The sequence below is a fragment of the Oppia nitens genome, unplaced genomic scaffold (genome assembly GCF_028296485.1).
Source record: "Oppia nitens isolate AA-2021 unplaced genomic scaffold, nextdenovo-longstitch-racon4-pilon3 scaffold1_pilon_pilon_pilon, whole genome shotgun sequence".
Taxonomy (NCBI): Eukaryota; Metazoa; Arthropoda; class Arachnida; order Sarcoptiformes; family Oppiidae; genus Oppia; species Oppia nitens.
Window position 1 is genome coordinate 2784396 of NW_026533199.1, and position 11169 is coordinate 2795564.

Here is an 11169-nt window from a genome sequence, read left to right on the forward strand (position 1 = left end):
ATTTAATTCATAAGCTTATGTCATAACCACTATCACTATTGTCTGTAATATTCTGGTTGTCATCAAATGATTGAAAATTTTTATTAATAATTCTTCCGTTTGTTTGCATTCGATGGTAAGCATCTTCGCTATCATAGCAAACAGTTAAACCCAATTCATTGAGTTTATCGTTGTATTTATCATCAAATTGTTTGCTTTGTTGAGTTGAGAAATGTGTTTTCCAGTCACCAATAATACCTTTCCTCATGAACTTGGATTCAGTCATATCAAACAGATCTTTGATTGGAATCTTCTCTCTATTAACCATATTATTGGTCTTCATTTCATCGAAAGAGCAGTGTTTGGCAATCCTATCAATTACTTCTTGAGATAGTTTGCGTTCAACAAAGTTTGCTATTAATTCAATCATTTTTGGCAAATCCTATTTTTGTTGAATAGTTTAAATATATAATTATTAATTAAATGTTAGCATAGATTCAAATAATTATTAATAAATATTATTTCAGAACAACTACTACCTTAAAATATAATGGTTATAATACTAAATAAATAATATTTTTTAATAAAAAAAACTAAAAATTTAAAATAAGAAATAATTATTACAAAATAAATGTAAAACTCTTACTGTTTTTAATTCTTCATATGATATAAATAGTACTCTATTTGGGTATTGTATGGACAGTTGTCGATACCCTTTGATGTGTTCAAACCAATCTCCGTGTGCCAGATGTCCGTTTGCAAAGAGGTCGACAAATGTATTCCACGGACCCCTATAGTTGCCTAAGTATGTGCTGATGCGGTGGTGATGATAGTATGACACGGCATTGTCTTTGGGGTTACGCATCACATATATTATCTTTACATTTATTGAAATAATAATTTATTATTTGTCATAATTATATCAATATAACAAAACTGTGTTTCATTTACATTTGAAATCAATTAATAAATATAAATTTTATTAAATGTTTATTCTATAATATTAAAGTTTCATAAAATTCATAATTTTTATTACCTTGCATTTAGATTGTTTGAGTTGTGACGGTATGTGTGTTACGGGTAGATGAGTGGCCAGCAATCGGGGAGATTTTAACTTTTTAAGCCAACGTGAATGACCTAATGGTGGTCCCACTTCAAAGTGGACGACACGAGTGGCTAATAACTTGTCTTTTACTTTATCAATATCTCCGTTATTATAGATCAGTGAAATTATTTCTTCAGTCCAAGTGGTGCCTGACTTAGGATATGTTGCTAACCATAAGTCATCCGATTTGATCTGAAAATTGTCGATCTTTTTCAAAAACTTTGGATTCACAAGATATCCCTGAAGTAGAAGATTCTTAAAGAGAAGTGCTTTAGGAATAGACCGGACATATTGTGCGCGTTGTTGGTCTGAATCCAAGTCGGGATCAGTTTCGGCAAGAATTACGACACTATTTTTGGATATCTTGTCGTTTGTGAATAATTTTCCCAACGGATTGTTGTACAAGAATTTCAATGATATCATCTCATTCTTTGCCATTTATGTGATACACAAACAAAAATTTACATAAAAAACAAATATTTTAAATTTTGTATCAAAAATATATACTGATTATTATTATTATAATATACTTTTGTATAGTTTTTATATATTATTATTAACAACAAAAAGTAATCAATGATTATGCTCTCAACAATCTACTAATATAAATGAGTTATTGAAACAAATGATTGGACAATAAGTTTATAGAGACTCGGAATTTAACGATACGTTTGATATTAAATAATAATAATAATGATGTTTTCGACAAAACGAAATAATATGTAGTTTTTTCATTATTTTTTAAATTATTGCACTATAATTGTACTTATAATACTGTATATTATATATACTGTATTAAACTATATTAATATTCATGAAATTAGTTAATATATTTAGTTAATACATTTTGATTTATATAAAATAAAAATTATAATAAAAAGGAAAGACAAGAATATATATATATATATATATAAGTAATTGTATGAATAAAACAAAACTAAATTTCAGCGCTTCTCAGGTGTAAAAATCATACAAAAATCAATACAACTATTAAATGTGTATAACATTGAATACAGGGATAAAGCTTTTAAGTTTGTATAGCAATTGCTTGAATGCAAAGTCATTGATCCGCAAAAAACTATATACACCTATTAATGCATAACTTTAATAATATTTTTTGTGATTATCTATTAATCACTTACTAGATCTAAATATTTACACCAAACTATATATCAAACTATTATTAAGTGACATTAAAGACATAATTTTAGTCATATTTTGATTGAAAAGATTAATATTTGGAGAAAAAAACATTTTCATAACAACTTCACTATTTTTGGTAAACATGAGCTAAACAACTATTAATACTGTACTATAATGCTATAGTTTTTTATTAACATAAAATATTTATATAGTATTTGTCAATAATTTCTAAATATTTTTTTTAATTAATTTTATTACTTAACATCTATAAAAAAAGGAGTAATCTCTTTGACTTTTAAAAAAATATTATAGTAAATCAAATTAATATAATTATAATTTTTAATTAATTTTAATTTATCTGAAATATTTTAATAATATAATACACATACCAAGATAATTGATGGTTTGACTAAATGACAAATAAAATAAATATAAAGTAAATTTTATTTTAATGTTTTATATATTAAATATTATAATATAAACAAATATGTTTTATTGTAAATATTTAATTTCATTTAATAACTATTGTGAAATTATTACTAATTAAAAATATTTAATTTCACATTTTTCTTTAACTTAAGTGTAAGATATTTCATTTGTTTAATAATTAATAGTAAGTTACAATCAATTTCAAGTAATTATATAAAATTAGTTTCAACTATAGTTCAATGCTCACTAATTCAAATTGTCAAATAAGATCAAATGGTCATTAAATATATTAAAATTAATAATGTTTATATAAAAATTAAAAAAATGATTTTAAGTAAATCATTGTTATCGTCATGCAATGTAATACTATATTATATAATAAACTGTAGTTTAGTATATAACTTATAGAATATAAGCTAATGGTATAAAATGGGTGTATCTTTAATATAAAACATTTTTATCTATTTATTTAATCCATTCATTCATTGAACATATTTTTTAAAACAAAATATTAACTCATTTCTTTCAGATATTAATATATATATATATATAAGTATAAATAAGTATGAATTTATAAAATAATAAAAAAGTAATGAAAAAATGGTAAATAAGTGGAAATGTTTTTTTAACGATACAAGTTTAGGGCCGATCTCTAGGATTTATGTAACAAAAACACGAAATCCATTGTCAATGAAATTATTAAATTAATCCTTCAAATAGTCTTCAGTTGTTGTTAGGGTTACCACATATTAATGGATTTCCATTTCTTATATAATATTTTTTTATATGTGATATTAAATATTAAAACAAACTTTACATTTATTTCTATCTGATTTTCAATAAATAATAATATTTTATTGTAATGATTTACCCAAAAAAAGTCAATTTCTAAATGTCATATTTATTTTGATTTATTAATAATATATATAATACAGTATTATATATATATATATTATATATAATACAGTATTATATWTATATATATATATATAATAATCGATCAAAAGTTTCTATAAAGTAGTTTCAATTATATCTTTTTTAAAAGAAGAGTTTATAATGTCTTTTATTGATTTTACTGCCAGGAAATAAAGTCCTAAATTTAATTCATTAAAAAATTATTAATTTATTTATTACTTAATATAATTATCATCAGTTGTATTGAAGACTTAAGTATAGCTAAATATTTTGAAGTTTAATCATATTAAATAATTTTTTTATGACAATTAACATTAATTTTTTAGTATAGATTTTCAATAGTTTATGTATAAAAAAGCTATTAAATCATTAACTTGTTTTTTRGTCAAATATGAAAATAATTTTTACTTTATTTGAAATTCACTTGTTTTGTGCAAAATTCAAAAATTATATTTATTTTATTGCAAACAAAATAATACATACGTTAATTAACACATTATATATTGACATTTCATATAATGTTACATTTAAGTAATTTTAATTGCATATAAAATTTAATGCAAATATTATTTTCTATTTTTAAAATTATAAAAAATAAAATTATAAACACTAATAATCTATTACATGTAATACAAATAAATTATGAGTTAAAAAAGATATTTAACTTATGAAATTAAAAGCATAATTTTATTTATTATTATTATGATTATAAAAATAATATATTTATATTAAATTAAACAAAGAATTAAAATATTTATTAGTTTATTAATTAATTTAACTTATTTTGTAATTTATTAATAATAACTCTTAAATAAAAATCTGTGAACTTTTTTGGCATTTTATCTAAATGTTTGACCAGTTTATCGACATTAGCGAAGGCATCAACAGCTGGATTCAAATCTTTATTTCCGTAGACATCACTCTTGTTATACATATTATCATCGATTAATTGTTTGTCTTTCCAAAAGAAATTCATACCAATACTGAACTCGAGTGCAGTTGTATTGTGAAACCAAAGGGAAGGTATGAATAGTGACTCTCCCTCTTCGAGAACACATTCATAGCGATCGACATTCAAAAAGAGCGGAAACTTCTCTCTCAATAGGTCTTCAGGTTCATCGATGTCAATGACCCGAGACTTGTCTGACTCTAAGTAGAGGTACTGACAGTTATCCGGTGGAAACAATACGACACGTTTTCGGCCTTTTATTTGAACTAAAATATTGTCTAATATGTCGTAATGCGTCCAAAGAACTAAATCTTTAGATGAAATACGAAAAACACTTGAAAATAGCTGTCTGTGACCAGTTTGGTGACAATCTTGAGTGGATCGACATTCGTCTGTCTTCTGGCAGATGGACATAAACGATGGAATCGTCACATCGTCTGAAATCTCGGTAAACTGAGCTCTAATATCGGCCACATCTCTAGCCCGACGATCGCTACCAATTGATCTCAAATAATAATAGTGTTGGTCATCATTAAGACATTTGTCGATCATTTCATTGAATGGCAATGTTTTATATAAGAAGTTTTTATCAATAAAATTAAGCATTGATTGCATCGACTGGTGAACCGTTACTTTGGTCTCTCCTAACCTGTCCTTCAAATAATCGGCCGACCATTGTGTCATACAGTAACCAAAATCAGCGTCTCTTATGACAAACGGTATATCCTTGAATAGGACAACCAATTCAAGTAATGGTTTAAATTAATTAAATATTTTTATTATAACATGACTTACTTTTTCTATCAATTCATTGAATGATTGTTTGTCTAAGTTTTGATACTTTTCAACAGTTAAGACATTCATTACAACAGATGTTTTTAATCATATAATTTTTTGACAGTAATTACTAATTAAAAAATCATATATAATCACAACAATTGGTCTAAAAAGTTGTCAAAATAATGTATAAGAAATTAAAAATTTAAATAAACAATGAAAAGCACTGTAAGGTAATGGATGTGCAATGTGTTAAACATGTGATAAATACCAGTCCTTTTAAATGTATTGACAACCATATGATAACAAATATCATATGTTATAAAGTTTAAGTATTTATAGCCTATTGTTTATAATGGAAAGTAAATTAAAATTATAAATTAAACAATTTTTAAAATTAAGCTAGTTAATTTTTTAAAATAAAATAATTTAACACTTATTAATCTAATTTTATCATTTTTACGAATTATAAATATAAATTATATTCAACATTATAAGCATTACATTAATTTACATCAATTTTATTTTGTAAACTTTTTAAAATGCTATGCAATGTATAGTTAAATATGTTTTTAAATGTTAATTAATAATAATAAGCACTACAGTAGTGACTACTGTTAAGAGATATGATATGAATATTAATAAATATTTTTTAATAGTTAAGTGAAGCCAATGAATGATTAGCAAAAAAACGCCAAAAATGGCAAAACAGGGCTTAAAGTACTGAAACTAACAGTTTGTTTGCCATATATACTGTATAATGATATACTGTATTAATATTAATAGTAAGCCTACACTCAAACAGCAATACAAGTGTTGTATTGCATAATCACGTGTCATATGATATGATAGGACTGTTGAGAGACACGACTCGACTCCCACTGCAGTCAAACATTGAGTGTTAGCATTGATTGAGTGAATACACCACTCAATTGACATCCCTTTGGCTTTAAATTGTGTCTCAAATTGACACTAATTGTTACCAATTGTTATCAATTGTTATTAATTATTATTAGTTTAAATTGAAACAAAATGTCAGACGTCAAGACAGAGAAGGCAACTAAAGAGCCAACATTGGAGGAAAGGGAACCGTTAGATATGGATACAGAAGCGGCCGAAACTGATAAACTGAATCCGACTGCGGACACCAGCGGCGGACCGTCAATTGTCAAGTTTACCGACAACAAGAATGGCGAGGCTGTGGTCGAAGTGGGCGACACTAGATTGGCCCGATCTGTAGGTATGAACAAGAAAGAGCTGATGAAGTACGCAAACGACCCATTTTGGGTCAGACTCAGGATGTCGTTGTTTGTCTTGTTTTGGATCGTTTGGGTGGCAATGTTGGTCGTGTCCGGTGTTATCGTTTACCTGACACCCAAATGTCATAAACCGATAGAAGAATAATAAAATCCATTGATTTTGATGAGCAACTACTCGACCATCACTGTTATGACCACTATTTGGGATACCAGTGCTTATAATATTATATCTCATATCCTAATTGTCTCTCTATTAATGTGTAACTAAAAACAAATGTTGTTTTTAGATCTGATTATATTTTATCAAATGTTTTATATATAAGTTTGTTTTGATTTTATATTATTATTATATTTTAATTGTGTTTTTCTTATTAATGCATTTAATATAGTCTATTATAATTGTATTGAGTATTGATAACAAACAAACAAAATGTTAAATTGTTTATCAAATTGTAACTCATGTTAACATTAATCTCAAAATGTATTATACATTCAATACAATAACGTTAAGTACAGTACGTCTCGTATATAATATTACAAACAGTTATAGTAATAAAGTTATTGAACGAAATTGTTTGCAACACTTGTATTGAAGCATTGATTTCAATGTTTTCATTGTTTTTTGAAAAAATAAAATTTTTTGATTTGATTTGCAATCACTTATTATTAATTGTCTTTTCTGGTAATCACTTGTGTCGACGATAAAAATGGATGACAACATTGATGTCGTTTGTCGACAACTGTGCCAATCGATTGATGTAGTGATGGACTCAAACAGTGGTCAACAACTAAGACATGAATGCAATCAACTGATCGATTCATTCAAATCCAGTGATAATCCGTTGATGACATACGAAGTTTCACTAAAACTTCTTCAACAGTCATCACTACAAATGACAAACAAATCTGTTGCCTACAAACTGTTCGGTTTTCAGACACTTAATAATGTCATCAAATATCACTGGAATTCAATGGATGACAATCTCAAGAATCAGTTGAAACAATTGATGCAAAGCTGGTTCAACAATGATATGTCTTCACAGGATTATCCGAGCCATGAATGGCGACATTTGATGAACGCTTCCGGCCGTTGTGTTGTTGAAGTTGTCATCCGAGAGTGGCCTCAAAATTGGCCGCAATTCATGTCTTATTTATTGCAAAGAGAGTCTTATCTAAGTTTATATTGTATTTGGCAGTTGACTGAAGAAGTCGGTGTCTTCTTTAGACCAAATAATCCTCAGCGAAGAAGAGAAATGACTAATGAACTCAACAAACATATGACTGATATCTATGCATATATTGGCAAATGTTTCACTTCTGGAGACATTAATYTCTGTTTGATATCTTTGAATACATTGAATGTGATGCTTGAATGGACACAATTAGATGCAACTCTTTTAAATAATTTGATGCAATTGTTAGCTATTGATTATCAAAATGACAAATGTCACCAAATAAAGCAATTGATATGCGATTGTCTTCTTACTTGTCTTAGCCGTAAATTAACTAAAGATAGCGATAAAAATGCAATTAAAGTACTTTTTAGTGATAATAATATTTCATTAATTATCTCAAATGTCGGGTTAGTTTAATTTTTTAATTAAATTATTGTTAATGTTTTACTTAAATAAGATTTAAAATTTTTAATATTAGGAAATATCTTGAAATTAATTCAAAAGATCAAGACGTTCAGACATTACTGAAACGATTGGTATCTCTCTTATCATTAGTTGGTCAGCAACTGGTGATCGACAATAATTCAAATCAAATATCAACTGTTATATGGAATCAATATATTTCTGTGATATTTATATTATTTACAAACGATAACATTATTTTAAATGATTTATCGATTCAGTTTTGGATTGTTTTTGTAAAAAACTATAAACGATTAACTAATAATCATATGTCTATCGATACTAATATATTTAACAATTTATTGGTTAATATTGCACACAAAATAGTTAAACCAATGTTTAACCAGAGTTTGTTAGGTTTCGAGTTTGACGACAACAAAGATTTTGACCACTTTTTCTTAAAAGTCCGAACCGACACACTTGAACTACTCAAACATTTAACCGGTAATATTGCTATTAATTTTATTTTTATATATAAAATTTTATATTAAAATTTAATTATTTTTTAAATAGTTTTGGATCAAAATTTATGTCTAGTATTTGTCGGTCAATCAATAGAGAAATCATTGAATGAATCAAATAGTGATCCAAAAAATTGGGAAATATTAGCACAGCTTTCTGCTGCAGTTTTTAACAAAATCAGTGATAAAAGACAAGTGAATATTTAATTAGAATATTATCTGTAATTAGTATTAAAATGAAAATTTTATATTTAATATTATTTAGTTTTGCATTGAAAGCGAAACACTATTGAAGTCATTGATAGACAAATGCAATAAAGATAATCCAAATGTCATATCCAGTCAATTGTCGTGTATCTCAGCATTAACTGTATTTTTGCCAAATATTTCTAATCATTTGCTCAATCAAATCATTGAAAGAGTTAGTAATGAAATTTTATTAATATTAATTTAAATGAATTTATATTTAAWAATATAATTTTACAGACATTACTATTAGCGACATTTACGTTGACTAATGAAACAATCAAAAGTAAAGAAGTAAAAGATTTGCGTCGACACTCGTGTTCACTATTTATCAAAATATGTCAAACATATCCAACTTTATTAGTCGTAAGCTATGATTTTAATTTTAATACTTATAGATATTTAAAAAAAATAATTTTCTAAATATTTAAGCCATTATTTACAACTATAAGACAATATATTGGTTTGAATAATGAAAATTTTAGTCAAATGGAAAAATGCTCATTAAATGAGGGCCTTTTGTTAATTAGGTTTGTTGGGGYTATTTTGTCATAATTGAAATTAATTACCATGGTAATTATTTTTAAAAATTTAATTATATGCAAATTTAAWTATTTATAGCAACGAATTTGAAAATATTGAACATCAAAAACTATTTGCCAAAGAACTGATTGATACAATTGTTTGGATAAATAGTTATAAACCAAATCCTAATGATTTTATATGCGATATCGGCCTTAATGTTGACTCAATAGATGATGTGGTTTTAAGCCAAAGACGGGCCAATTTATCATATGTTGTTAATCTAACATTAAGTTTCTTAAAACGCATAAAAACTGAACGATCAGTTGTTTTCATACCAAATATCTTTCCAGTAATTGACGGACTGTTTAATTTGATCTCCAATTTGAACACTATTTGGAGATCAGAATATCAGCAAAAATGTTGTGTCAATTACAAGAATATGGTTTACGCAGATATTAGCGAAACCGATAAGAAGAATATCTTGGATCAGCCGCTCTCTGATGTCAGCGAAATGTTGACAAAATCTGCGGCCTATAGGATGCAAATATTTGTATGGAATTTGCATGAGAACTGTTACGCGACATTAGGAGTGGCCACTAGTGTTCTTCAGCCGCATTTTTACGACCAAATTTGTGATTTCAAATTAATCTTCACAGACATCGAATTTTTACCGCAATGGAAGCTACGAATGATTGCCAGAAGTTTTGTTCGACCATTTATAACCAATTGTCCACAAAATCAGATTATGTTCAACAAAATTGAATCTATTTTATCATTACTATTGCAATATTTATTTAACAATTTGAATGTAAAATGGGATGAAATTAAAGCAAGAAATCAATTGTCAGAAACTGATGATATGAAAGACAAGAGCGATCCGATTGAAACCGAAGTGATTAGCGATGAAATCAATCGGTTGTTGTCCAGAGAATTCATTGATATAATGGTCGCTATTCTCACGCCAAGCAAAGTCACGCAATCGTGTGATACTTCAGATATGAATAGTAATTCTTTTGACACAAAGATCTCAGATTTAGGAAATTATTTATTGAATGTTATCCCAAATGTTATTATATATCCAATCGCTAAAACACTTTCATGGATTGACACAAACATAGCATTAAAAACKGCTCAATTGAATCAACTTTTAATTCAAAAAATAATTAGTGATAATATGATTAAAAGTGAAAACGCTGTATATTTTCTTTTTGAACAATTGATTAGCGGATTATCTTATTTCGGTGAACACGAACAGAATCAGTCAATTTTGTTACAATTAGTACTAACTCTTTATGAAGGGATTGCCATTAAAATGGGATTTGACTCAATTAAACAGCAATTAAGTCAAATAACTGGATCTTCACTAAAGGATTGGATTGATTTCGATCAAAAACTTCATAAGACTTGTGAACCAAATACTAAATATGTATTGACAGACAAAAAGAAAAAAGAAATCATTAAAAAGCTTTTATCACAAGTTATTGGAGTGAGTATTGATTTGAAGGACTCATATATTTGATGATAAATTGTTATATTATACTATTTATATTAAAGTGCTTTTATATATATATTATTATTATAGAAAAATATCGGACAGTTATATAAATACCAAAGCGTTGAGATTAAGAATTTGAAACCAATTTTTTATACGAAAAACAATCGCCAAAACACTTTGGACGACGATATATCACTTTGTTTGCTGTTTAGTGATTGATAAAAATACCATAATATTTGTCATTATAAT

At 26.4% G+C, this 11169-nt stretch overlaps 3 protein-coding genes across 3 annotated transcripts; 1 reads left to right on the forward strand and 2 right to left on the reverse strand.

Annotated features, from left to right (window-relative positions):
• Window positions 1-7: 7 nt before the first annotated feature.
• Window positions 8-1507, reverse strand: LOC128952901 (sulfotransferase 1B1-like). The gene is made up of 3 exons (XM_054298362.1): window positions 1016-1507; window positions 626-856; window positions 8-421 (listed from the first exon to the last, which is right to left on the reverse strand). The coding sequence occupies exons 1-3, from the start codon at window positions 1505-1507 to the stop codon at window positions 8-10; spliced, it is 1137 nt and encodes a 378-aa protein (XP_054154337.1).
• A 2833-nt stretch (window positions 1508-4340) lies between these two features.
• On the reverse strand, window positions 4341-5386 carry LOC128952184 (tRNA wybutosine-synthesizing protein 5-like). Its single transcript, XM_054297530.1, has 2 exons — window positions 5316-5386; window positions 4341-5246 (listed from the first exon to the last, which is right to left on the reverse strand). Exons 1-2 carry the CDS (start codon window positions 5382-5384, stop codon window positions 4341-4343), a joined length of 975 nt encoding a protein of 324 aa, XP_054153505.1. The 5' UTR covers window positions 5385-5386.
• A 1725-nt stretch (window positions 5387-7111) lies between these two features.
• On the forward strand, window positions 7112-11146 carry LOC128952904 (exportin-5-like). Its single transcript, XM_054298365.1, has 9 exons — window positions 7112-8138; window positions 8210-8357; window positions 8415-8637; window positions 8707-8849; window positions 8920-9075; window positions 9141-9266; window positions 9333-9430; window positions 9522-10911; window positions 11008-11146. Exons 1-9 carry the CDS (start codon window positions 7264-7266, stop codon window positions 11137-11139), a joined length of 3291 nt encoding a protein of 1096 aa, XP_054154340.1. The 5' UTR covers window positions 7112-7263; the 3' UTR covers window positions 11140-11146.
• Window positions 11147-11169: the final 23 nt, after the last annotated feature.

Excerpts from the sequence above, each read along its gene's own strand:
- LOC128952901 (XM_054298362.1), bottom strand. The coding sequence starts at position 1,507 with ATGATATCATTGAAATTCTTGTACAACAATCCGTTGGGAAAATTATTC. Across the intron at positions 857-1,015 it reads TCAAACAATCTAAATGCAAG|ATAATATATGTGATGCGTAA; the intron begins GTAATAAAAATT and ends ATAAATGTAAAG. Across the intron at positions 422-625 it reads CATATGAAGAATTAAAAACA|GATTTGCCAAAAATGATTGA; the intron begins GTAAGAGTTTTA and ends CAACAAAAATAG.
- LOC128952184 (XM_054297530.1), bottom strand. The coding sequence starts at position 5,384 with ATGAATGTCTTAACTGTTGAAAAGTATCAAAACTTAGACAAACAATCA. Across the intron at positions 5,247-5,315 it reads TCAATGAATTGATAGAAAAA|GATATACCGTTTGTCATAAG; the intron begins GTAAGTCATGTT and ends GTCCTATTCAAG.